The sequence below is a fragment of the Myxine glutinosa genome, chromosome 3 (assembly GCF_964187855.1).
Source record: "Myxine glutinosa chromosome 3, kmMyxGlut1.1, whole genome shotgun sequence".
Taxonomy (NCBI): domain Eukaryota; kingdom Metazoa; phylum Chordata; class Myxini; order Myxiniformes; family Myxinidae; genus Myxine; species Myxine glutinosa.
The window spans coordinates 33,304,920-33,332,591 of NC_136263.1; the positions used below are offsets into that span (position 1 = coordinate 33,304,920).

At 45.3% G+C, this 27,672-nt stretch overlaps 1 protein-coding gene across 1 annotated transcript in view; it reads right to left on the reverse strand.

Annotated features, from left to right (window-relative positions):
• Positions 1–27,672, reverse strand: part of LOC137412884 (meprin A subunit alpha-like) — a 130,498-nt gene that overhangs the window by 85,079 nt on the left and 17,747 nt on the right. Inside the window, exons 2-3 of the mRNA XM_078773802.1 lie at positions 23,289–23,340; positions 14,910–14,963 (exon numbers count right to left, since the gene is read on the reverse strand). Coding sequence (XP_078629928.1) covers positions 14,910–14,963; positions 23,289–23,340 — 106 coding nt within the window. The remainder of the gene's footprint in view (positions 1–14,909; positions 14,964–23,288; positions 23,341–27,672) is intronic.

The following is a 27,672-nucleotide window of genomic DNA, read 5'->3' on the forward strand; positions in this document are numbered from 1 at the left end:
GGATAGAAAATCGTAGATGGTATAAGGTACCTACCAGCAGTCAATGTTTAAGCTAGCACCAGAAGATCTCGTGTTTTACCACCATGATGTCGTTTCAAATAGCTGTCCTTCTTACCACATAATAAACAGACTTTAGGAAGCACTCGTGTGGTTGAGAATGGTGTTGCTATTTTTGAATGGCAACGCAGTTTTTTTTGCTGGAGACATTGTGATTGTTTGTACAGGTCGCACAAGATCTGCCAGCAACCCTCTGATGGTTAAACTGCCGAAATCTCGGCTCTCTGCTCACCTTCACTCTTTCATTCCTCTTTTCTCCCGCCTGTGGAACAAACTCCCACACTCCCTTCAATCCCTCTCCTCCCTCCAGGTCTTTAAAACAGCTGTTCACCACCATCTCTTATCTTCCCCCATCCATAACCTTGATCTTTTCTACCCCCACTAATTCACCCCAGATCCACCTTGTTTGAAATTCCAACTTATTTCCTGGAAATCCTGGCAGTGTCCATATGTTTATACCTCTCCCACCCCCCCCCTTCACATGCCTCCCCCCCTTCACATGCCTCCCCCCCTTCACATGCCTCCCCCCCAAAGCCCTCTCCCTCCCACAGATCTCTCGATGTCTCCATGTCTCTCGGTCCCTGCTCTCAAATGTTGTGTTTGTGTCCTTCCCCCTCTCTCCCCATCTTGTCTACCGCTCCCGATGTTATTTGTTTTATGTGTCTGTTTGTCTTTCTGTGTGATTAATGTTCGCTCTCTCACGAGCCTCGATCTTGTATACAAAAAAAAAGAAAAAAAAAAAAAAAAAAAAGTGCTGTACTCCACCTCTTCTCACTGGCTTGCAGACGTTTCTTGTCCGTAAATCGCTGGAAGCATGTGGCATGAAAACCACACACATCCTTCGGTATTTGCTCAAATGGTGATTCAAATGTCACTGATAGTAATGTCACACTATCATCGAGATGAAGGGCCGCTGCTCCGGCTCCTGGTATGGGAATCGGTGCCGGGGGGACTGGTAGTGGTAGTGTCGAAGATGATGATGATGGTTGTGGTGAATTGCGACTGGGGCATTCGAAAAGTTTCTTTGCCACATGAGAGCATTCACCATCGAGACTCACCCATTTTTTTGCACAGTCAGTGAATGTGGACCATCTCTTTTCTGTAAAAGGCTGCACCACCTCACCATGGATGCTTTTTAGGTGCAAAATACACACTAAACGGGCCTGATCGCTTTCAACACGGTCAGTCATGGGCGCAGCCATGACAGTTGATCACAGAAGTCACATGATCATATTCTGTTATGTGATTGGCTGACACCTGTCTACATACGCGAAAGGCGGTACAACGGCACCCGAGATAGGCAAGTGGGCAAGACAATATAGTGCACACAATTTCATCTCGTAACATATGTTTGGGCCAATATATTTTGGAGAACTTTTGATATGTTCAACACCATTAGATTCAACAACTTTTCGCATGGGAAAATTTTAGCACCTCAGACACGAAACGAAATGTCATTTCCCACAGAGTTGCTACCGGCCTATATACACCTGCTGATACAGTAGCCTCCCAGTACGCTAAGTCTCGGTTTGGGTTTCTGTACTATCAGGCGGTAAGTGCCAACCTGTTGAGATCCACACCATGTACCCTCTGGACAATGCAGCAACACTGCCAAGTGTCACCATGAGAGCTAACCCAGAGGGAGAAACATAAAACTCAGGTCCCCGTTTTGCCAAAAGGCATATTTGAGGCTTGTTTTTTGTGGCCGGATGCCCTTTCTGACACCACCACAGAATCAGCACCACAGAATTAGCCTTTGTCTAAAGAGACATGTCCTGCAAGGCAGCAGGGGGATTTGCAATCAGAGTTTTCGTCTAGGTGGACTGCCTACCAAGGCTAAAGAGCTTCATCTAACCTGGTTGGATTGGTGAGTGTCACAGTAAGTCCTCACAATGGAAGGCCATGCACACTCCACCTCGAGGGCACCAACCTACTCTGAGATCCCTCAGACATTTAGCCGATGCCCTCAAGAGCACTAGTTCCATTTATAGTTCCTGGGTAGTTCCACATTCTTTGTCCTGAAGAAATTCTACATTGAATAAAGAGAAACAGAAATTTCCCAATTAGTCCAGGCCACTTTGACTTCTTGGCTAATAATTAAGCACTGGGTGCAAGTTCATTATATAATAGGGCTGGAATTCTACCAATAATTATGTTGTTGCTCATTGGCCTTTTGGTGTATTGCCAAGAAGTATCTAAAGACAATTGTTTCCATTTGTTACTAAAGAAAGAAAAAACACAAACACAACAAAAAAAACAAATGAAGTTGAAATTTCATTTCATGAACATAATGATGGATTAAAAAGGTTACCGCACTGAAAATAGCAAGTATTCTTAATTAGGATGGTGTAACATAACTGTCATAAGCTCGGGGATCTCTGCTAGTCTGTATATATACTCAAAGGCAAAAGTTATTGTGACACACAAACAACAAACAGAATCAGTGTTAAAATTTTTACTGCCATGGATGAAATGTTATTACATGGAAAGACAAATGTTTCAAGGTATGGGAACGATCAACAGTCCATAAGAACAGTGCACCTGGCATATGCAAATGAGCCACAACACAAGAGGGGGTTCACAAGCAAGTTCACACAGTCAGTAGCGAGTGTGTCCACCTTGTGCATTGATGCAGGCCTGGCACCTCCGCCTCATTGAGGCCACTAAACGTCGATGAAAGTCCTTGGGAAGATCATTCCATATCCGAGGAAGGATTTGGCGGAGTTCCTGCAGCGTTTTTGGAGGATTCGGATGATGTCGTAAACGTCGCTCCATTTCATCCCAGACGTGTTCAATGGGTGACAAATCAGGGGATCTTGCAGGCCAGGGTAACACATTAACATTGTTCTGATTAAGATACTGCTGTACAACTCGAGCAATGTGTGGTCTGGCGTTATTGTGTTGAAACGTCACTCTAGGGCCGTTCGGTTGCAAAAACGGTAAAGCGGCCATTTGCAAAATCTCGTCTCGGTACCTCACAGCATTCAAGTTCCCCTCAATCACAATCATTGGCGTTCTTGCTGCAGCTGTTATCCCACCCCAGATCATAACGCCCCCACCTCCAAAACGATCCCCTTCCAGAACACATGGCCTGATGTAACTTTCATCTGTGCACCTGTAGACACGTGTCCTACCGTCAGCTCGGTGAAGCTGTGCCAAATGGTGTTTCTATGGACGTTGAATCGACGAGCAACATCACGCTGCGAGGTACCAGACTGAAGCACACCTATAGCTCTCCATCTGTCATTTTCCCCGAGGCGTGGTATGTCGAACTTGTTCCAGAACGATGAATAGAGGTGTTTTTCTGACTTCTGCACTTCTTAAGACTGCATTGAGTGGAAATGATAAGCGTCTGGTTGTCTGGCCTTTTAAAGTGAACATTGCTGGCCATTTTTCTCGAATATGTCATGCTTCTTGCAAATTTCGTGCAATTCGAACAACAACTGCTTGGTTGCGTTTCTTCGACCATTTTAACACACTCTTTCTCTGGTTCAAATCCAAAAATTCATTCACAAGATTACCAATGAAAAAATTCCATGTCACAATAACTTTTGCCTCTGAGTATATATGGACCTAATAACCAGTTAGTTATGCCCCATTCACAAAATCGATGAAGCAGTTTGCTGTATAGATCACTAGCAGAAGTACCCGGCATTGCCGGGCGGGGGAGGGGAGGGGAGGGGAACGGGGGGGAGGGGAAGGGAGGGGAACGGGGGGGAGGGGAGAAGAGTGGGAGGGGGAGGGGGAGAGGGGAGAAGAGGGGGGGATGGGGAGGGTGAGGGATGGGAGGGGGTGGGAGGGGGGAGGGGGGAGAGGGGGGAGAGGGGGGAGGGGAGGAGGGAGAGGGGGGAGGGGCGGGGGGAAGGGGGAGGGGCCAGAGGGGAGGGGGAGGGGGAGGGGGGAAGGGGGGAGGGGGAGAGGGGAGGGGGGAAGGGGGGAAGGGGGGAGGGGAAGGGGGGAGGGGAGGGGGGAAGGGGAAGGGGAGAGGAAAGAGGGGGGGATGGGGAGGGTGAGGGATGGGAGGGTGAGGGATGGGAGGGGCGGCATTGCTGGGCGGGGGAGGGGAGGGGAACGGGGGGGGAGAAGAGGGGGGGAGGGGAGAAGGGTGAGGGAGGGGAGAAGGGTGGGGGAGGGGAGGGGGAAGGGGGGGAGGGGAAGGGGGAAGGGGGAGGGGGAGGGGAAAGGGAGGGGGAGGGGGAAAGGGAGGGGGAGGGGGAAAGGGAGGGGGAAAATGGAGGGGGAGGGGAGAAGGGGAGGGGGAGGGGGAGGCGAGAAGGGGAGGGGTAGGGTGGAGGGGGTAGGGTTGAGGGGGAAGGTAAGGGGGGATGGAGGGGGGAGGGGGAAGGGGGAGGGAAGGGGATGGCCAGTCAACAATGACGTTGCAGTTCTCATGGTCGGAGAGCAGCACAACAATCGGACATAGTCCTGCATATTCGCAACAGCACGAAGCGGCTTTTGGAGACTCACCGATCCTGTGACGTCCTCCAGCACCGGCGTTGCCGGGCGGGGGAAGGGAGACCCGTACATTCCCAACCAGTACATTCGCCCTCTCGACTCAAGCTCACTCGGACAAAAGCCTCGCACAAATTACACTGTGAAGGCCCAATGATCATGTCTATGCCACAAATCACGGGCGCACTGAATTGAAAATATATAGAACGCTCATACTCCGTGAAAAGTGAAGCCGCCGTGTCGCCATCTTGGTCAGCACGACTCGACCAACTCGCTTCGCGGATCTCGTTTTGTGCGGCAAGAAACTGCTCCAATCGGTTACGGGAGGGTTGTGGAAAGACGTTTCACAGCTGTTTCAAAGACATTTAATTCATATCGCACAAAATCGATACAAAACACGATCGCATAAAAGGTGAAGTGACGTGTGATGGGATGGAACATCACGTGATCGCTCTGAGCGAATCAGTCTGGCGGCGGGAATGGAACATCACGTGATCGCTCTGAGCGAATCAGTGAGCTGCTCTGGAACCGGCTGAGATTAGCGGGTACTTCGCTGAAATGCGCTGAGGTAAATATGAATAAAAAATATGGATCGTCAAATATTTTGAGTTCGGCCATGTTCGTCCCAGGCTCAATGGCCATGTCTATGTCAAATATCAAGCACGTAAGCCTCTCCGTTTAGGAGTCTATCGGTAACATTACACACACACACACACACACACACAAACTGTGTTTTATATATATAGATAGATTTGTAAAATGAATGCCATCCATATATATATATATATATATATATATATATATATATATATATATATATATATATATATATATATATATATTCTTTGAGTGGTGCAAATTATTAAAACTCACAAACTGACATGTCTGTACTTACAGTGCTTTCAGAAAGTATTCACACCGCTTGACTTTTTTCACATTTTGTTGTTACAGCCTGAATTTTAAATGGTTTTAATTGAGATTTTTTTTGTCACTGATCTATACTTAGTAACCCATTATGTCAAAGTGGATTTTGTTTTGAGAAATTTTTACGAAATAATTTAAAATGAAACACAGAAATATCTAATTTACATAAGTATTCAACCCCCTGAGTCAATACTTCGTCGAAGCACCTTTGGCATCGATTACAGGTTCAAGCCTTCTTGGGTGTGTCTGTATCAGCTTTGCACATCTGGATTTGGGGAGTATCTCCCATTCTTCCTTGCAGATTTGCTCAAGCTCTAACAAGTTGGATGGAGAGCATCGGTGAACAACAATCTTCAAATCCTTCCAAAGATTCTCAATGGGATTCAAGTTTGAGCTTTGGCTGTGCCACTCAAGGACTTTAATGTTCTTGTTCTGAAGCCATTCCAGTGCTGCGTTGGCTGTATTCTTGAAGTCATTGTCCTGTTGGAACGTAAATCTTTGCCGCAGTCTAAGATCTTTTGCACTCTGAAGCAGGTTCTCCTCAAGGATTTTTTTTTTTTTTTTTTTGTATACAAGATCGAGGCTCGTGAAAGAGGTAACATTAATCACACAAAAAGTCAAACCGACACATAAAACACAAAATAAGGGGAGCAGAAGACAAGATGGGGAGAGAGGGGGAAGGACACAAACACAACATTTGAGAGCAGGGACATCGAGAGAACTGTGGGAGGGGGAGGGCTTGGGGGGAGGTGGTAGAGGTTTTAAACATATCAACACTGCAAGGACTTCCAGGAAAGAAGTTGGAATTTCAAAAAAAAAAGTGTATCTGGGGTGAAAATTAGCGGGGGTAGAAAAGATCAAGGTTTTGGATGGGGGAAGATAAGAGATGGTGGTGAACAGCTGTTTTAAAGACCTGGAGGGAGGAGTGGGATTGAAGAGAGTGAGGGAGTTGGTTCCAGAGGCGGGAGAAAAGGGGAATGAAAGAGTGAAGGTGAGCAGAGAGCCTTGATTTTGGCAGTTTAACCATAAGAGGGTTGCAGGCAGATCTTGTGCGACCTGTAGGAATATTTGGGGGACAGAACACAGAGAGAGCTGGAGGAGCAAGGCCGGAGAGGAGTCGGTAGAATACAGAAAGACCACCAACCTGCCTGCGGTGAGTGAGTGAAAGGCTCTCGGAGTTAACTTCATCGCAGGAGATTCCAATGATTCTGAAAGCTTTGGTTTCAACAGCGTGAAGCCGAGCTAGGTGTGAGGTAGGAGCACCAGCCCAGGGGGGAACAGTATTCCATTGAGCTGCGGATGAAAGCCTTTTATGTGGTGAGGAGCTCAGGTGTACCAAGGAAGGACTTCGCACAACGGAGGATGCCCAGTCGGCAACTGGCCCCAGAGGCCAGATTTGAAATGTGGTTTTCCCAGGAAAGATCATGGCAGATAGTGAGACCCAAAAGCTTGAGTGACAGAACTTCTTGGAGAGGATTATTCAGAAAGTGGATGGGAGGGTTGTCCAGTCGGTCTTTTCGGAGAGACATCGTAAGAGTGTGAGATTTGTCAGGATTGAAAGACATGTTCCACTTGTTTGTCCAGGTCTGCAGAGTGAGGAGGCTGCAGACTGCCGATCTGAGGGATGAGGAATGGAGCGGCAGAGTGGAGTCATCAGCAAAGAGATAGAGAGGATTTTCCAGAGAGTCGGAGAGATCATTGATGAAGACCAGAAATAGCACAGGGCACATTAATAATAGCACATTTAATAGCACATTTATTCTGTATTCTGATTCGCCTGTATTTGGCTCCATTCATTGTTCCCTCTGCACTTACAAGTCTCCCAGTCCATGCCGCTGGAAAGCATCCCGATAGCATGATGCTGCACCACCATGCTTCATGGTAGGGATGGTGTTAGATTGGTGATGAGCTGTGTTCGGCTGTGTTCAATGAGCTGCCAGATGTAGCGCTTTGCATTCACGCCAAAGAGTTCAATTTTCCTCTCATCAGACGACAGAATATTTTGTCTCATGTATCAGTCTTTCACGTGCCTTTTTGCAAACTCCAGGCATGTTGTCACATGCCTTTTTCAGGAATGGCTTCTGTCTGGCCACTTTCCTATAAAGCCTGGCTTTGTGAAGAGCTGCAGAGACTGTTGTCCTTCCGGCAGGTTCTCCCATCTCAGCCAAGGAACTCTGTAGTTCTGTCAGAATGGTCATTGGGTTCTTGGTCACCTCCCTGATCAAGGTCCTTCTTGCCGGGTTGCTCAGTTTGGTTGGACGGCCAGCTCTAGGAAGAGTGTGAGTAGTTCCATCTTCTTTCCATTTCCTAATGATGGAGCTCGCTTTGCTCTTGGGAACTCTCAACACTCTAGAAATTGTTTAATACCCTTCCCCAGATATATGCCTTCTCACAATTATATCTCGGAGTTCTATGGATAGTCCCTTGGACTTCATGCTAGAGTTTTTTTTCTGACATGTGCTGTCAATTGTGGTCCCTTGTATAGAAAGGTATGTTTCTTTTTAAATCATGTCTAATCAATTGAAATGGCCACAGGTGGACTCAAATCAAGTTGTAGACACATCTCAAGGATGATCAAAGGAAATTCGATGCACCTGAGCTCAATTTGGAGTGTCATAGCAAAGGGATTGAATACTTATTGTCTCAAGACATTTCAGCTTTTCATTTTTAATTACCTTGTACAAAACTTCTCAAAAAAACCCACTTTGGCATTATGGGGTATTATGTGTAGGTCAGTGAAGAAAAACAATTCAATTTAATCCATTTTAAATTCACGCTGTAACACAACAAAATGTGAAAAGTCAAGGGGAGTGAATACTTTCTGAAGGCACTGAAGAACTTTCCTACCCATCTATGCTAGACAGAGATCCTGCCGCCTGTACCTACCTTTCTGCTGTGAGTGCGACTGAGCATGCAATGGATTGTATCAACTACTCGTTCATAAGAGTATGCTTTGGTGGAGAGCTGATGCTGGCATTTGTGTAAGAAAGCCCCAATGGTGGAAGTGGAAGCAGGAAGGGTGAAGAGGAATGTTGGCAACAGGTGGCTACTGGAAGTTGGCGATGGATCAAAGGTGGTGTTTTGGTGTATTTTTATTTTTTGTATACAAGATCGAGGCTCATGTGAGAGCCATTTTCAAAAACCTTCTGATGGCATTAATCACAAAAAATACAAGAAAATAAATTAAAAATGGAGACACAAAACAAACAATAAAGGGAGCAGGACACAAGATGGGGGGAGAGAGGGAAACACACAAGTACAACACCAGAGAACACGGACATCGGGAGATCAGTGGGAGGGAGAGGACTTGGGGGGAGGAGGTATGGGAAGGGGGGAAGGGGGTGGGAGAGGTATAAAACACATGGACACTGCTAGGACTTCCAGGAAAGAAGTCGGTATTTCAGAAAAAGTGGATTTGGGGTGAATTAACGGGGGTAGAAAAGATCAAGGTTTTGGATGGGGAAAGATAAGAGATGTTGGTGAACAGCTGTTTTTAAGACTTGTAGGGAAGAGTGTGATTGAAGAGAGTGAGGGAGTCTGTTCCAAAGGCGGGCGTAAAGAGGAATGAAAGAGTGAAGGTGAGCAGAGAGTCTTGATTTTGGCAATTTCACCAGAAGAGGGTTGCTGGCAGATGTTGTGTGACCTGTCAGAATATTTGGGGGACAGAGCACAGATAGAGCTGGGGGAGCTAGGCCGGATAGGAGTCGGTTGAAGACAGAAAGACCACCAACCTGCCTGTGGTGAGTGAGTGAAAGGCCCTCAGAGATAGCTTCATCGTGGGAGATTCCAATGATTTTGAAAGCTTTGGATTCAACAGCGTGAAGCCAAGCCAAGTGGGAGGCAGGAGAACCAGCCCAGAGGGGAGAGCAGTATTCCATTGAGATGCGGATGAAAGCCTTGTATTTGGTGAGGAGCTCAGGTGAGCCAAGTAAGGACTTCGCATGACGGAGGATGCCCACTGCCCAGTCAGCGATTGGCTTTGGAGGCCAGCTTGGAAATGTGGTTTTCCCAGGAAAGATCATGGCAGATAGTGAGACCCAAAAGCTTGAGTGACAGAACGTCTTGGAGAGGATTGTTGAGAAAGTATATGGGAGGGTTGTCCAGTTGGTCTTTTCGGAGAGAAATAGTAAGAGTGTGAGATTTGTCAGGATTGAAAGACATGTTCCACTTGTTTGATAAGTCTGTGATTTTGTCCAGGTCTGCAGAGAGTGAGGAGGCTGCAGACTGCCGATCTGAGGGATGAGGAATGGAGCGGCAGAGAGTGGAGTCATCAGCAAAGAGATAGAGAGGATTTTCCAGAGAGTCGGAGAGATCATTGATGAAGACCAGAAAAAGCACTGGGCCCAGAACACTTCCTTGAGGAACTCCATCCTGTACAGGAAAGGAGAGATGAGAGAAATCCATTCAGGGCCACATGTTGACTATGACCAGAGAGAAAGTCCACAAGCCATGCATGGAGATTTCCATGGATAACATAGGAGGACAGTTTGGTGAGCAGAGCGGGGTGCCAGACCGTATCTAAGGCACGCGATATGTCAAGGGAGACAGCTCTTATTTCCTGTTTGGCATTGAGGACCTCCATCCATTGTTGAGACAGCAGAAGCAGCATGTCCAGAGTAGATTGACCTGGTCTGAAAACAAATTGATGATCAGAGATCAAGCCATTGGAGAAGAGGAAGGATTTGATATCCAAAGCAATGATGGATTCCATGACTTTGCTGATAATTGGGAGCAGGCCGATTGGTCTGTAGTTGCAAGGATCTGTTTTTGCACATTTTTTGTGTGATGCGGTAATGTTGGCTGATTTCCAAACTGATGGCAGATGACCTTGAGCAAAAGAGAGGGTGAAGACAATAGAGAGAGGGTGTGAAAGAGAGGCAGAGCAGGATTTTAGGACCCGTGGGCTGATGCCATCTGGTCCAGTTGCAAAATCAGTCGAGGTTTGACAGACACTTCTCCACCTTGTCAGGCGAGAAGGACACAGAGTCCAGGAGCAGCTGGGTTCGACTGGGAAAGGTGGGTACAGAGAGAGATGAGTTTGGGACACAAGATTTTGAGGCAAACACAGAGTTGAGGCATTCGGCTTTGTCATGTGCGGAGTCAGCTGTGTAGCCATTTGATGTAAGGGAGGGGATGGAAGGGGTAACAAACACCAGAAACAGATTTGACCAGACGCCACCAGGATTTGGAGGAAGGAGACAGGTTTGAGAGTTCAGTCTTGAGAGAAGAGATATTGTTTCCTGGCTCTCCTGAAGGTAGACACACACTTGTTCCAAGCTTGGTGGAAGGAACTGAGATTGCCTTCAGTTGGATTAGCCTTCCAAGAGGCAAAGGCAAGTTGTTTCAGGGCAACTGCCTCACCACAAGATTCAGTGTACCATGGACGGGAGGAGGGGTATGACAACTGAAGACGAGATGGGATAAATCTGTGCATGAGAGAGAGCAGTTTACTTTGGAAGAATTCCCAGGAAGAGTTGATGTCAGAGGCAGTAGAGATGGGAGACCAGTCCAGATAATTGATGGCTGCTTGAAGACCGTGCCAGTCGGCCTGAGTGAACTGCCAGACTCGTCGACGCTGAGGAGGCTCTGAGAATGGCCAGAGAGATGTCCACTTTAACAAGCACATGATTAGAAGAACCAATTGGAGCAGAAGAAGAGTAGCAGACATTTGCAGGGAAATTTGTCATAACCAAGTCTAGAAGAGAGGATGCTCCATTGAATGAGATCCGGGTCAGGAAATTGACAGATTGTGTCAGTCCCAATGAGTCGCAGAAGTCATTTTCTGAGGAGCCATGGCTGGTGAGAGGGGTACCCACACCCAGCCAGCTGGCATGATGACAGTTGAAGTCGCCACATATGAGGAAGAGACAGTTGGGATGAGTGGATAGAAGTTGGTCCATGTTGTCAGATAGCGAAATGTAAATGGAGTCATCACTGTTTGGAGGACGCTACAAAACACATATGAACAAAAGCTGGGAGCGGAGAGGAGACTGTAGCCAGAAGTACTCCTGGGGGTGAGGTGGAGAGAGGGCAGTGCAAGGAGAGTGAGGAAGAGAGTTTTTGATAAAGGTTTCCATAGGAGATCTGAATGACATGGCTTAGGTCTGATATTATTATTTGATCTGCTTCAGCAAGTCGTGCCATACTGGGATGGGGATTTTTGAGAGGTGGGGGAGGAGTGTGGGAGGAGGTATCAGTACCATGTAAAGAGAATGTTGAGGAGGTGTATGAGAAGAAAGTGGAATTTACAGTGAGCTGGAGGTATAATTCAGGGAGGAAGGATGGATGTCTTTTGTTCGATGTTTGGATAGGAAGTGGAGGATGCACGGGTTGGTCGGTTTATGTCTGTCTCAACTTTGTCTGTGGAAGAGTGAGGAGGGATGGATGTGAGAAAGTGGCTCAAGTTGTGGTGAGAGGATTATTGTGGATTTTACAGAAGTTTGCGCAGGCAGATCAACTATTTTGTCACAAATTGTGCAGCGTGAGTGCCGAATACTGTGTAGTTGTTACCCCACACGAACAACAGGCATGAATAACTAATGTAAAGTGTGGTGTATAAGTTGGTGTAAAAAGTGGTGGTGCAGTGGTAAATGGTAAATAAGGTGGTGTAAAAGACGCTGCATCAATCATCAAATGGCGGTAAGCTTACAAAAATATATTTTCTCCAACATTTTAAATCTTTTAAAATTTCAATTAAATTATATACAGTACTTGAACACTGTAGAACACAAACTGCCTTTTTGACACTTTCAAAAACCTTCCGTTTAGCAGTACTTGGACGAAATATTACGGCATTTTACATCATCTTGACCTATCAAATTTGCTGCTCGCAGCCCCCACCATGTCCATTTTTTTCTCAAGACTGCGTGGGGCAAAGTGTTCAATGAACTCTTTAGTTTTGTCATTTTCACCCCTCAGCCCAAATTTGGCTAAGGGGTATTGTCGTCACGGGCGTCGTCCGGGCATCCGTCAACTTTTGGTTTCCGTCAATTTCAAGGAGAACGGCTTGTCCGATTAAATCTATTTTTGCAGTGTGTTTTTGGGTTGAGTAGAGGAAGGTTCCTTTCGAAAATGGGCGCGCTGCAATTTTCAATATGGCCGCCACGGCAGCCATCCGGGCGTCCGTGAACTTTTGGTTTCCGTCAATTTCGAGCAGAACGGCTTGTCCGATTAAATCCATTTTTGCAGTGTGTGTTGGGGCTGAGTAGAGGAAGGTTTCTTTAGAAAATGGGCGCACTGCGATTTTTATTATTACTAACGAAGGACTCAGGGAAATAGTGATTCATAAATAGTGAATGTGATTATTTGTTGATACACATCAGGTTTTGATGTTGACATATTACCGATCACGCAAGCGCTCAACAGAATATTTTCATCTGCTCTCCCAGTTGGGATTGGAGAATCCCTGTGCTGCACTTATGGCACGGTCCTGTTTCTTATTCACATTGACAATCTCTGATACTCTGGAAAATCCACTTTTCCTCTTTATAGATGACTTTACATTTAACTGTACAATTTCACTTCAATGTTGCAGTACAATGACCTGTGCAGGATCAGAAGTGGCTCTAACACTTGCAACATGTCTTTCAATCCAGGAAGAGATCACATTCACACCCTATCTCACCAGAAGGATCATGAAATTAACCCACCAATCTATTTAACTCCATCATCCATTGCCTGGTGTTGGGCTAGCGGCTAGGGTGCCAGCTTAGGATCCAAGGATCCTGGGTTCGAATCCCGGTCGATCGCTGAATTAACGCCAGGGGGGTTGACTCAGCCTGTCATCCTTCCGAGGTCGGCTAATTGAGTACCAGTTCACTGGTAATTCCCTGCTTGTCGTAAAAGGCAACAAACAGGGTTGGCGGCAGGAAGGGCATCCGGCCGTAAAACATTGCTTCAAAAAGGGGACCAAAAAACAACAACAACCACGGTCCCCGAAAAGGCCAACCCCCGCTTTGCGGGGAAAAATGGCCTCTAAACGGTGGTTTTTTTATCCATTGCAAGAGGTTCAGTCTCTTGAATGCCTGGGCTCCACCGTCATATCTGACCTCTGCTGAGCATACCATATGTCAAAGCTAACCTACAAATCCACATGCAGACTGGGAATTCTCGATCATGCAAACCTTTTCTTGGTAAATCTAACCTTTTCACACAGCCCATAAAAAAGCTTTTCTTCTGAGCTCAATTAAGTTCTGCTCTACCATACAAGCTATGTTGCCACTCGTTTACTCACACCTGTCTCTCCTGGAGCCACTGAAATCCAAGGCTCTCAAAATATTTGGAATCTCCCACAAAGAAACAGGGCCTGATGCTCAATCATTACATACATGTTGGTGGTCACTATGTTTTCTCCTGCCTCTCTTCACCTTTTGCTTCCTCTGCTCTTTCATCTGCCCGCAACCCTCCCCAGTCCATACAGGTCACACACATTCACCAGTAACCCCCTCTTTGTCCACATCTTTGTTCTTCTTATTACCCTCGCCAGAGGAGAGGGTATTGCATTTGGGTCCATTTGTTTGTGTGTCTGTTTGTTTGTTTGTCCACACAGAATAAATATGATTATGTCTGATTGGGAGATTCCAGTCTGTACAATCCTACTATTCCCTCGGCTTCAACCTACATCAATCAACCACCAACTCAGATCATCTTGTAACCTGACTCACAATCTTGTGTATAAACATACCTCCACCCACAAACCCCATCTTTCCTCCTAACTATTTGGAGGTCGTTACCCAGCCAATTAGTGGTATTAGGCTCCTGGCATTTGGTTGGCTGTGTTGGCATGCATTTGGGTCGATTTTGGTGTACAATATGAATCGGTTTCCCTTCCCTCCCTTCTCTCTTCAACCAGTTCTATCATCCCCTTGCTGCATCCATGTTTTGTCCAACTGCTCCATTACTTGTGTCGTAGTCGTCATTCATATGCAGTTCATGGCTGCTGGCTGGCATCAGTTCCGGCAGTGGAATGGCAGTGGCACTAATGCAGTGTGTAGGTAGGTCCTCCTACACACCTCCCTGTAGGTTTTAGCAGAAATTTGGAATTTGGCCAGGGTGCCAGCCAAAGCTTGCCTATACTTTATGAAAAACACAGTGAGTTTTCTAACGTCCACCAACTAATGCTGACAGACAGGATGCCCTGTTTATCCAAGAGAGGGCACACATATTGATATTTCTCCCCACCTGTCCACCAACTCTGCTTGTGCTTTTCCTTCTACCCTCTGTCACCGAGTTGTTAGAAAATGTTCAGCTTTTTCAATCCCCAACAGAATTTTTTTTATTGAACATCGATTGCTAAGTTAAGCAAAGTTTACTCCGTCTTATGTAACTTGGAATCTTAAATGGCAGACAACTCTTTCAAACATGTCTTTGAACTAAACCCTGTGTGAAGTATTATTTACCAATCTTCAGCTTTACCACTCAAGTAATCTTCATCTTAGTTCTTAGTTTAAATAATATTTCACTTCAGTGACACTTACTCAAGTTGATTTGAGGAATGTTGACATTCTCAGGATTTTCAGTGACTTCATGCTCTGAAAAAAATAGAAGGCAATGTGATGATGATCTCAAACATTATTTTTATAGCTTTTCCAAAGCACTTTCTTGTAAAGTAAACATGTAGTCAAATATTTAATCACATCACACAGTACCAACAACCTGGTGATAAAACTATCAGCGTGTTTGTAAGACTGTTAACTGATGAGACATTAGAAAGGCCAAACATCATTCAGGTATGTTTCTTTCAATTGTATTGGTCTGTTCTAGCATTTATGTCTGAGGTGTCTTTCTCCTGTATGTCATATATATATATATATATATATATATATATATATATATATATATATATATATATATATATATATATATATGTAATGGCACAATACTCGCTATCAAAAGTGGGACATGAGGGTTGCAAAATAAATACTTCCATTTAGTGTTCTTGTAATTTTTACTTAACAGATGGATGTGTCCTCAATCAGAAAAAAAGCCCAAGAAGATAATGCAATGTTCATACTGTTCATGAAATGGCCTCAATCATGAAAAAGCTGCTTTTTTTAACGTAAGTTACATGGTGTCCACTTTCCCTCTATATCTCCCTGAAACAACACATTTGCAGGGGTTGTTAATGATTGTTAATAATGTTAAGAGTGCCTCATGATAATATACCTATGAATGCCGAGAAAATATAAAACTGCTTAATTTTATCACAAATACATCAAGTGGACACCGTAACTTACGTAGTATGGTGTATCAAACGTCTCTGCTAAACTACATTGCTGCACTTTCAAAGCACCCTTTATTTACAAATATGTCAACCACACACCCACACACAGACAAATGTAACTGAGCTCATTAACATCAATTTTATTTGGCAAACCATAGATATATTAACACTTGCGTCTACGTAAGTTACAATAATGACGGTGGACACCAAAAGTCACAAGTTCAAGCAAACAACAGTTTATTGAACATGTCAACTTATTTACATGAAAGTTTCAAACACGAGATGTGCTGTACTGTACATCGTCTTTTTTTGGGGGGGGGGGGGGGGGAATTGAAGAAAACAGTGAAAAAGAACAGTTTCGTTTCTTGTTTACCTGGACAATTGTCATTTTGAGAGAGCATGTATTGCCTCGCCTGCAAACTGCAAGAATTTCCTGCATCTTGGACTTTCAATAATGCCATGCTGTTTCAGTCTCTGTTTTCTTCTTGGAGTGGTCTTGATTATAAGTTGTGAGAGGACTGCCGCGTACTGATCTCCACTTTTTGGCATCCCTTTCTTAGCACGGTACACTGCTTTGCGTAGGGCCTCTTTGGAGCACGAAGGCTGTGTTTGATCCGGTGTTTTATTTGTAGTGGCACTGTTGGATTTCTGCAATCGTTCCTTCTTCTCCTGATAGAGCTGCCTACGTCTTTCATTTGATCTTCTTCTTGCTTGTGCCGTTTGTTTTCCCCTCTGCTTGGTTTTCTGCTGTCTCCAGATTTCTCGCTGGCGTTCTTTCCCAAAACGCGTTTTGGGTGTGTACTTGTTTGTGGTTGCATGACTTCCATCCAACTCCAGCTTCTTTTTAGCACGATACCGCTGGACTCGCAACCGTGTTTTCTCCCTGTATTGTGCTTGCTTTTCTTCACTCAGACTAATTAGGTGCAATTTTACCCGCAAACTTTCCGTTTGTTTGAAGTCTGCATAGCGTTGTGGATTAACTTTCATATTTCTTCTCCAATCTCTTTGACGCTCTGCTTTACTCTTTTTCGCTTTCACTGATTTCACGTCTGGTGCTGTTGGCTGCGATTCTTTTGGTTGCTTTAGTCTCAGTCTCAGGTGGTAACGCGTTTCCTCCATTCTGTAAAAACCAAAATTATAAGTAATCATCATTCAAACGCATCATCATTCATTCAAATCATCAAATGCGTTTCATATTTCAGCGTTCGTTCAACTGGCGGCTGCTTCAGGCATCTATCTGATTGGATGATGAGTGATAGGCATTCCACCACCCCACGAGGCTTGAAAACCCGTCTTTTGCTTTCGCGGTGTAAAAGCCTAAGGGGGTTCTACGTACGTTACAAAGTGGACACGGATATTATCTTCGGCGAAAGTTTTAAATTTTCATCCCCAAGGTCAGGGTTTCAGAACTTGTGTGAATACTAAGGAAAAGTATTCAATGCAAGAAGTGTTCATCACGTAGTCAGTATTCTACAGATAGTTAGGAATTGTTATAATTGATTAACCAAACTGTGAAAGTTCAGTGGACACGGAGGTAACGTACGTTCCCGGTAACAGTCTGATCGATTTATTGATTAGGTAACCACCTTTCCGGAAGTGATTGTTTGTGGATATATTTCTTTCATCCACAACCAAACTAGGGTCAAAATGTAAACAAAGACAATATCCTGTACATATGTTATTTTTCATTTTCAACAATACTTGTCACGTGATGTCCCATTTTTGGATGCCATTTTGGGCTAATGTTCGCAATAAAAATAGTGAATAAAACACACAATACACACATCAAAGTTTTTTTATTTATTTCTTTTATATCTTTATACATATACACATATCATATAACAAGGATACTTTCATGGTATGACTACTTTGCAAGCCAGAAGAATGAATAAACTGCAGACACAAAAGGTTAGCGAATATTGTGCCATTACATATATATATATATATATAAATTTTTTATGAAGTATGAAGTCCCATCAAGGCAATTCCCATTATGGTGAGATCTAGTGCCATCCCAATTCCCAAATCTAGTCCCATCATGGCAATTACCACATGCAATGGTTATTTTTTCATTCGTGTGTTTGTCAAATTTCAACTCGTTATTTTATCGTCTATGCGTTATTGTTTGTTTATAGTTAGTTTTGGTTTGAATTTCCTGTAACTCGTAATTAATTAATCGTGTTCTGCTCCGCGTGTGCGGCCTTGTACCCCAGTCGGTGTTTGTTAACTTAAGTTCCCTACTTCGTGTTTTGCTTGGCTCTTAGATTTTTTCCTTCCACCCCGAACATAATACTCTTTGTCTAACGTTTTAAATCCCCAACCCCCCCCCAAAAAACCCCCCCAAAAAAACCAAAAACATTTTTTTTCCTTTCTCCACGTGTGCTGTTGTCTCATCCTGTACTTCTGTCCAGGTGTGCTGTCCGCCCCGCCCCCATTATCTCCTTGCCATCCACCTTTTGCCCTATTCACGTGACTCGTGGTTGTCCCTCTCGGCCCTCCCCCCATTGGTATTTTGTGCATATAAGATTGTTCACGGTTCTGTTTAAATATTATTTAAATATGTTTAAACTTTCCCCTTCAGTGTTTTATTCAGTGGTATATTACAACATGCTGTTTTTCTTCCTATTTAAAAGGCTTTTTTCAATTTCCTCTCCAATGCATTCCACTTCAAAAAAAATAAATTCAATCTCTTATACGTCTCCCTCACTACGTGTTATAAATTCACATTCATTCCATCCCTCCTCCATCGTTCTAAATCGGATTGCTAACTTGAAAATCACAATAAACCCAATTTGTTATCAATGTTCATCCTTCATTAATCATCCACTTTCTAAACTCCCCTCTTGCCCCTCCCATCCAAATCCCTCCCCCCTTGCCCCTACACTCCTAAACTCCCCCCTTGCCCCTCTACTCCTAATCTCCCCCCTTGCCCCTCCACTCCTAAATTCCCCCCTTGCCCTTCCCCTCCTAAACTCCCCCCTTGCCCCTCCCCTCCAAATCCCCCCCCCTCGCTCCTACAATCCTAAACTCCCCCCTTGCCCCTCCACTCCTAAACTCCCCCCTTGCCCCTCCCCTCATAAACTCCCCCCTCACTCCTCCCCTTCAAAACTCCCCCCAACCCCTCCCATTCAAATCTCCCCCCATACCATTCCTCTCCAATTCTCCCTCCTCCTCCCTCCTCCTCAAAGCTGCCTCCTCCCCACTTCATCTCCCTTCTATCTCATACCTCCACCTCCCCCAACCTTCTACTTTCCTCTGCCCCCCCTCAAACAACCCCTCACTGTGCCTCATCCCTTCACCATCAAACCTTTCGTTCTCCTCATCCTTCCCTTTCTTGTAACTCTTCTGTAATCTCTGACACACTATCAACTGCTCTCCCTACCTCCCCCTCTCATCCTTCATCTTACCCAACCCCTCCCCTCCGCAGTCCTGTACCCGATGCTCCCCCTCTCTCTTCATTAACGGTATGGACCTCAAACATCCGGGGCCTTCGCTCAAACCTGACTGATCTCTCCATACAGGTTGCTTCTGACCATCCAGACTTGAAAAGCTTAACAGAAACTTTCCTCCTTCAAGATGTCTCTGGTTCCTTAATATCTCTTCCTGGTTACTCCCTCCTCCGGTATGATAGACCTGAGCCTCGTCCTGGTGGTGGGGTGGCTATCTTTATCAAAAACTCTCTTCCTCACTCTCCTTGCACTGCCCTCTCTCCACCTCACCCCCAGGAGTACCTCTGGCTACGGCTTCCTCTCCGCCCCCACCTTTTGTTCATATGTGTTCTGTACCGTCCTCCAAACAGTGATGACTCCATTTACATTTCACTCTCTGCCAACATGGACCAACTTCTATCCACTCATCCCAACTCTCTCTTCCTCATATGTGGTGACTCCAACTGTCATCATGCCAGCTGGTTGGGTGTGGGTTCCTCTCTCACCAGTCATGGCACCTCAGCAAAGGACTTCTGTGACTCACTGGGATTGACACAATCTGTCAATTTCCCGACCCGGATCTCAGCCAATGGAGTATCTTCTCTTCTAGACTTGGTTATGACAAACTTCCCTGCTAATGTCTGCTGCTCTTCTTCTGCTCCAATCGGTTCTTCTGATCATGTGCTTGTTAAAGTGGACATCTCTCTGGCCATTCTCAGAGAGCCTCCTCAGCGTCGACGAGTCTGGCATTTCATTCAGGCCGGCTGGCACGGTCTTCAAGCAGCCATCAATCATCTGGACTGGTCTCCCATCTCCACTGCCTATGACATCAATTCTTCCTGGGAATTCTTCCAAAGCAAAGTGCTCTCTCTCATGCACAGATTTATCCCATCTCATCTTCAGTTGTCTTACCCTTCCTCACATCCACGGTACACTGAATCTTGTGGTGAGGCAGTTGCCCTGAAACAACTTGCCTTTGCTTCTAGGAAAGCTAATCCAACTGAAGGCAATCTCAGTTCCTTCCACCAAGCTCGGAACAAGTGTGTGTCTACCCTCAGGAGTGCCAGGAAGCACCATCTCTCCACACTCAAGAATGAACTCTCAAACCTGTCTCCTTCCTCCAAATCCTGGTGGCGTCTAGTCAAATCCGTTTCTGGTGTTTGTTCCCCCTCCATCCCCTCCCTTACCTCAAATGGCTACACAGTTAACACCGCACGTGGCAAAGCCGAATGCCTCAACTCTGTGTTTGCCTCAAAATCTTGTGTCCCAAACCCATCTCTCTCTGTTCCCACCTTACCCAGTCGAACCCAAATGCTCCTGGTCTCTGTGTCCTTCTCTCCTGACAAGGTGGAGGAGTTTTTGTCAAACCTCGACTCTGATTCTGCAACTGGACCAGACGGCATCAGCCCACGGGTCCTAAAATCCTACTCTGCCGCTCTATCTCACCCTCTCTCTGTTCTTTTCACCCTCTCTTTTGCTCAAGGTCATCTGCCAGCATCCTGGAAATCAGCAAACATTACCACTTTACACAAAAAAGGTGCAAAAACAGATCCTTGCAACTACAGACCAATCAGCCTGCTCCCAATTATCAGTAAAGTCATGGAATCCATCATTGCTTCGGATATCAAATCCTTCCTCTTCTCCAATGGCTTGATCTCCGATCATCAATTTGGATTCAGACCAGGTCATTCTACTCTGGACATGCTGCTTCTGCTGTCTCAACAATGGATGGAGGTCCTCAATGCCAAACAGGAAATCAGCGGTCTCCCTTGACATATCATGTGCCTTCGATACGGTCTGGCACCCAGCTCTGTTCACCAAACTCTCCTCCTATGGTATCCATGGAAATCTCCATGCATGGCTTGCGGACTTCCTCTCTGGTCGTAGTCAACGTGTGGCCCTGAATGGATTTCTCCCATCTCCCCTTCCTGATCAGGCTGGAGTTCCCCAAGGCAGTGGTCTGGGCCCTGTGCTTTTTCTGGTCTTTATTAATGATCTCTCCGACTCTCTGGAAAATCCTCTCTATCTCTTTGCTGATGACTCCACTCTCTGTCGCTCCATTCCTCTTCCCTCAGATCGGCAGTCTGCAGCCTCCTCACTCTCTGAAGACCTGGACAAATTCACAGACTGGTCAAACAAGTGGAACATGTCTTTCAATCCTGACAAATCTCACACTCTTACTATGTCTCTCCGAAAAGATCGACTAGACAACCCTCCCATCTACTTTCTCAACAATCCTCTCCAAGAAGTTCTGTCGCTCAAGCTTTTGGGTCTCACTATCTGCCATGCTCTTTCTTGGGGAAACCACATTTCCAAGCTGGCCTCCAAAGCCAGTCGCCAACTGGGCATCCTCCATCGTGCGAAGTCCTTCCTAGGCACACCTGAACTCCTCACCACATACAAGGCTTTCATCCGCAGCTCAATGGAATACTGTTCTCCCCTATGGGCTGGTGCTCCTGCCTCACACCTAGCTCGGCTTCACGCTGTTGAAACCAAAGCTTTCAGAATCATTGGAATCTCCCGCGATGAAGCTATCTCCGAGGGCCTTTCACTCACTCACCGCAGGCAGGTAGGTGGTCTTTCTGTCTTCTACCGACTCCTCTCCGGCCTTGTTCCCCCAGCTCTCTCTGTGCTCTGTCCCCCAAATATTCTGACAGGTCACACAACATCTGCCAGCAATACTCTGATGGTTAAACTGCCGAAATCTTGGCTCTCTGCTCACCTTCACTCTTTCATTCCTCTTTTCTCCCGCCTCTGGAACAAACTCCCACACTCCCTTCAATCCCACTCCTCCCTCCAGGTCTTTAAAACAGCTGTTCACCACCATCTCTTATCTTCCCCTATCGAAAACCTTGATATTTTCTACCCCCACTAATTCACCCCAGATCCACCTTGTTTGAAATTCCAACTTTTTTCCTGGAGGTCCTGGCAGTGTCCATATGTTTTATACCTCTCCCGCCCCCCCCCCCCCCTTCCCATGCCCCCCCCAAAGCCCTCTCCCTCCCACAGATCTCTCGATGTCCCTGCTCTCAAATGTTGTGTTTGTGTCCTTCCCCCTCTCTCCCCATCTTGTCTACCGCTCCCCATGTTATATGTTTTATGTGTCGGTTTGTCTTTCTGTGTGATTAATGTTAGCTCTTTCACGAGCCTCGATCTTGTATGCAAAAAAAAAAAAAAAAAAAAATGTTTAGGACAAGTGTCACCCGCCGTGCAAATGCATTACCTTCTGCATTACAATAGTAAAGCCATTGAGCTACGATTTGCAATTGCGAATTACAATGTCAAAATGTCACTTCCCCAACCTGAGTGTCACCATAAACAGTGAGCTCCACTGCAACACCTAGTTGACATCTGCAATGATTTTTAAAACCAGAATGGTGACTATATTTCACACACAGACAACAATTTTGTTTGGGAGATTCAGACCCCTGATGACCCCAAACACCCTTAAGACCCTTTTAGCCCTGAATACCACAAATATCCTTTGGATACCAATGACCCTTTATACTCCAAACATCCCGAAGACCCCAAACATCCTTTAAGGCCTTTAAGACCATGAAGACCGTTCAGATCCTGAATACTCTTTAAGAACTCAAAGACCCTTAAGACTTTGAAGACCCTGAATACCCCCAAATACCCTTTAGATCTCAGATATTTAAGACCCTTAAGACTCTTTATACCCCAAAGACCCTTTAGATCCAGAAGAATTTGTTTTTACCACAGCCAACAGCAGAATCACGGCTGTGAATATTTCACCCTCGTTGGAGATCATCAGAATAAGTCAAATGCTTTTTACTTTTTCCAGGAATTTCAAGGAGTTTCAAGGACTGTGCGAACCCTGACAACAGAGTTCCCCCTACCATCAGTCATGCATGAACATACTTTCAGACTATAAGTAGCACAACCTGTATTTTGTAATAGCACGAAATGAGTCCCTTCTGATTCTGGAGAACTGATTTTTTTTTTTTGATATATTTTTGATATTATATTTCCGAACGGCAAATTGCATCTTCTGGGCTGTGTTTGTAGTAATGCAGAAGGCAATATGTTTTCATGGCAGGTAACACTAAGGAACACAATGTATGCTAATCGTCATGATGAGACTCAATCTGTGGTTTTACTTTGTGGACACAGGAAATACACAATGAGGATAGAAAAGATTGGGATATCATGAGATTTGGCACAAGCTGTCTGAAAGTGAATACCTTGAAGAAGTGGAGACCACACGATTGGATGGACACAGGGAAGTGATTCCACCTGAAAATGAAAAAAAGTGAAGATCGGGCACTATATTCACAATTCCATATACACTACATGACGAAAAGTATGTGGACACCCAGACATCGAACATCTCATTCCAAAATCATGGGTATTAATATGGAGTTGGTCCCCCCCTTTGCTGCTAAAACAGCTTCCACTCTTCCGAGAAGGCTTTCCACGAGATGTTGGAACATTGCTGCGGGGATTTGTTTCCATTTAGCCACAAGAGCGTTTTAAGTGAGGTCGGGCACTGATGTTGGGCGATTCGGCATGGCTCGCAGTCGGCATTCCAATTCCTCCCAAAGGTGTTCGATGGGGTTGAGGTCAGCGCTCTGTGCAGGCCAGTCAAGTTCTTCCACACCGATCTCGACAAACCATTTCTGTATGGACCTCGCTTTGTGCATGGGAGCATTGTCATGCTGAAACAGGAAAGGGCCTTCCCAAACTGTTGCCACAAAGTTGGAAGCACACAATCGTCTAGATCTAGAATGTCATTGTATGCTGGAGTGTTAAGATTTCCCTTCACTGGAACTAAGGGGCCGAGCCCAAACAATGAAAAACAGCCCCAGACCATTATTCCTCCTCCACCAAACTTTACAGTTGGCACAATGCATTCAGGCAGGTAGCGTTCTCCTGGCATCCATCAAACCCAGATTCATCTGTCAGACTGCCAGATGGTGAAGAGTGATTCATCATTCTAGAGAACACGTTTCCACTGCTCCACAGTCCAATGACAGCGAGCTTTACACCACTCCAGCCGACGTTTGGCATTGTGCATGGTGATCTTTGGCTTCTCTGCGGCTGCTGGGCCATGGAAACCAATTTCATGAAGCTCCTGACAAACAGTTGTTGTGCTGACGTTGCTTCCAGAGGCAGTTTGGAACTCGGTAGTGAGTGTTGCAACCGAGGACAGACGATTTGTACGCGCAACGCGCTTCAACACTCGGCGAACCCGTTCTGTAAGCTTGTGTGGCCTACCACTTCACGGCTGAACTGTTGTTGCTCCGAGACGTTTCCACTTCACAATAACAGCACTTACAGTTGACCGGGGCAGCTCTAGCAGGGCAGAAATTTGACGAACTGACTTGTTGGAAAGGTGGCATCCCATGACGGTGCCACGATGAAAGTCACTGAGCACTTCAGTACGGCCCATTCTACTGCCAATGTTTGTCTACGGAGATTGCATGGCGGTGTGCTTGACTATATGTATATACCTGTCAGCAATGGGATGGATTTGGATGTCAAAGCCCAAAGTGTCTGAAACAGCCGAATCCACTAATTTGAAGGGGTGTCCGCATACTTTTGGTCATGTAGTGTATCACAGAAGAGATCAGCATATTTTGCACAAGAAAGGAAATAGAATACAGGATGTGTGTGTGTGTGTGTGTGTGTGTGTGTGTGTGTGTGTGTGTGTGTGTGTGTGTGTGTGTGTGTGTGTGTGTGTAGATATATATATATATATGTATGTATATATATATATATATATATATATATATATATATATATATATATATATATATATATATATATATATATATATATATATATATATATATATATATATATATATATATATATATATATATATATATATATATATATATATATATATATATATATATATACAGTGCATTCAGAAAATATTCAGACCCTTTCACTTTTTTCACATTTTGTTATGTTTCAGCCTTATGCTGAAATCGTTCAAATTAATTTTTTTCCCACATCAATCTACACTCAATACTCCATAATGACAAAGAGAAAACAGAATTTTAGAAAGTTTTGCAAACATATTAAAAAGAAAAAACTGAAATATCACATTTAAATAAGTATTCAGACCCTTTGCTATGACACTTGAAATTTAGCTCAGGTGCCTCCCATTTATCTTGATCATCTTTGAGATGTTTCTACACCTTGATTGGAGTCCACCTGTGGTAAAGTCAATTGATTGGACATGATTTGGAAAGGCACACACCTGTCTATATTAGGTCTCACAGCTGAGAATACATATCAGAGCAAAAACCAAGTCATGAGGTCGAAGGAACTGCCTGCAGAGCTCAGAGACAGGATTATGTCGAGGCACAGATCTGGGGAAGCCTACAAAAAAATTTCTGCTGCATTGAAGGTTCCCAAGAGCACAGTGGCCTCCATAATTCTTTAATGGAAGAAGTTTGGAACAACCAAACAACCGGGCTGGCCGCCCGGCCAAACAGACAATCGGGGTAAGAGAGGTGACCATTAAACCTGATGGTCACTCTGGTTGAGCTCCAGAGATCCTGTGTGGAGATGGGAGAAACTTCCAGAAGGACAACCATCACTGCAACACTCCACCGATCTGGGCTTTATGGCAGAGTGGCCAGACGGAAGCCTCTCCTCAGTGAAAGACACATAAAAGCCCACAGAATCTTGTTTCTCAGTCTGAGAGTCGTTTCGGTGCTTTTTTGCAAACACCAAGCGGGCTTTCATGTGTCTTTCACTGAGAAGAGGCTTCTGTCTGGCCACTCTGCATAAAGCCCAGATCGGTGGAGTGTTTCAGTGATGGTTATGCTTCTGGAAGTTTCTCCCATCTCCACACAAGATCTCTGGATATATATATATATATATATATATATATATATATATTGTTACTGTCGCGGTTAAGATGTTATATTGACCGAGCGGTGGTGTATTACCGCGACCTAACACTAACAGTTCCCCCGATTCTTCCCCAACTCACCCGATTCACCCCAAACTTTGGCCGTATCGCACCGCAGCTGCCCAATCTGGAAAAGACTAAAACGACGAATGCAAAGAGGAAGACGAAGGCAAAGAAAGGTTTGGAAATACTACTAAATTTATTTACTATTTACACACATAAGCAAAAAGAAAGCAGTCACGTTTATTTACAACACATAAGACGCAGGTGACACAGTGCAAATACTAGCTTACCTACAGTCTTAATTAACCCAGGGACAGAACAAACAAAAGACAGACTCACACGGGGAATGATGACAGGAATTGGCTGGAAGGAGAGGATGGCTTGGAGTTGTATTGTACAGCACGATCGGCGCGTTTAGCAGCCGCCGTTCCTTCGCGGCCCTGCTCAAAACCGCCGTCCAGGCCCCGAGCGGCTGTTGGGTGTTGTTGCTGCTGTGGCCGCCGCTGCTTTTCCAGGATTACAACAGGCTTTGTGCTTTCTGGGATGTCCTCTCCTTGGATGTTCTCTATGTTCTCTTGGTCCAATCACTCCTCACCACCGACAACTCAACGCAACCAACGCAACCACTGACCACCACAACGCAACCACTGACGACCAAAACCACACAACTCAGCTCTGCTTCTTGGACCCTCTCTCTTCTCAACGGCTTGGGCTCCCTTTTGTCTGCCGGTAAAAGCTCATCCCTCAAAGCTCGTCTCAGCTTCTCTTTTGGGAGCGTCGCGCTGCGGATTTTAGCTGCGGTCACGCTTGCTCATTCCCTCCTCTCAGCGCCTCTCTTTCTTCTTCAAAGCTCGACTCCTTGGGGAGCGTCGCGCTGTGGGTTATATAGGCCCCGCCCCTCAACCTTTGCGAACCTCCCCGATCGCTCTTCCTCCGCCCTCTCTAGCCAAACCCCTGGCTCATGGTTGGTCGAGTGGGGCTGGCTCACTCCTCCCCTCTATGACGAGGTGGAGACACGCCTTTCTTCTCCGACCCTGCCTCGTGGTCAATGGCGGTTATTGGAGGGGAGGTAATTGCCAAACGACGAAAAGGGGGAATGGAGGTTTTGGGAATGGGAATGAAGGGAGTCTATCTCTTTCACTGGTGCAATGGAGTACTTCAATTAATGGGAGACACAGCCTTACCCTAAAACACAGAATAAGATATAACTATCGAACAGGGGTATTCTATTACTGGCTGACGTGTATGCTTGTGGACTAATTATGGGATGCCCTTTGACCTTTACACAGCTCCGGAGGCAGGGGGCGCAGAATAAACAATAATAATAATAATAAAGCACACAATCAAAAAAATATACAGTCCTCATATCCGCAACACTGCACCCTCCTCCTCTTAGGCACGTCCCAGGCCTACAACTTTTATTTAGTGTGACACGTAGGTGTAGTTCCCTCTACTTTTAACCTGACCCTGAGTGCGACAGTTTTAAAACATAAATAAATGTGTCCCGCTGCTCCATTGCACCCTGCCTAACAGACTTACGCCCACAGTTAACCGAATTGCGGAATTGTCTTCAAACTATACACTGACGGTGGGAAGCATTATTTACAATGACGCTATTTTTATTTACAAAACTAACCCAGGACCTGTGATTGTTCTTTCTGGGGGGGAGACAGTCTGCTCTGCATCAATGCACC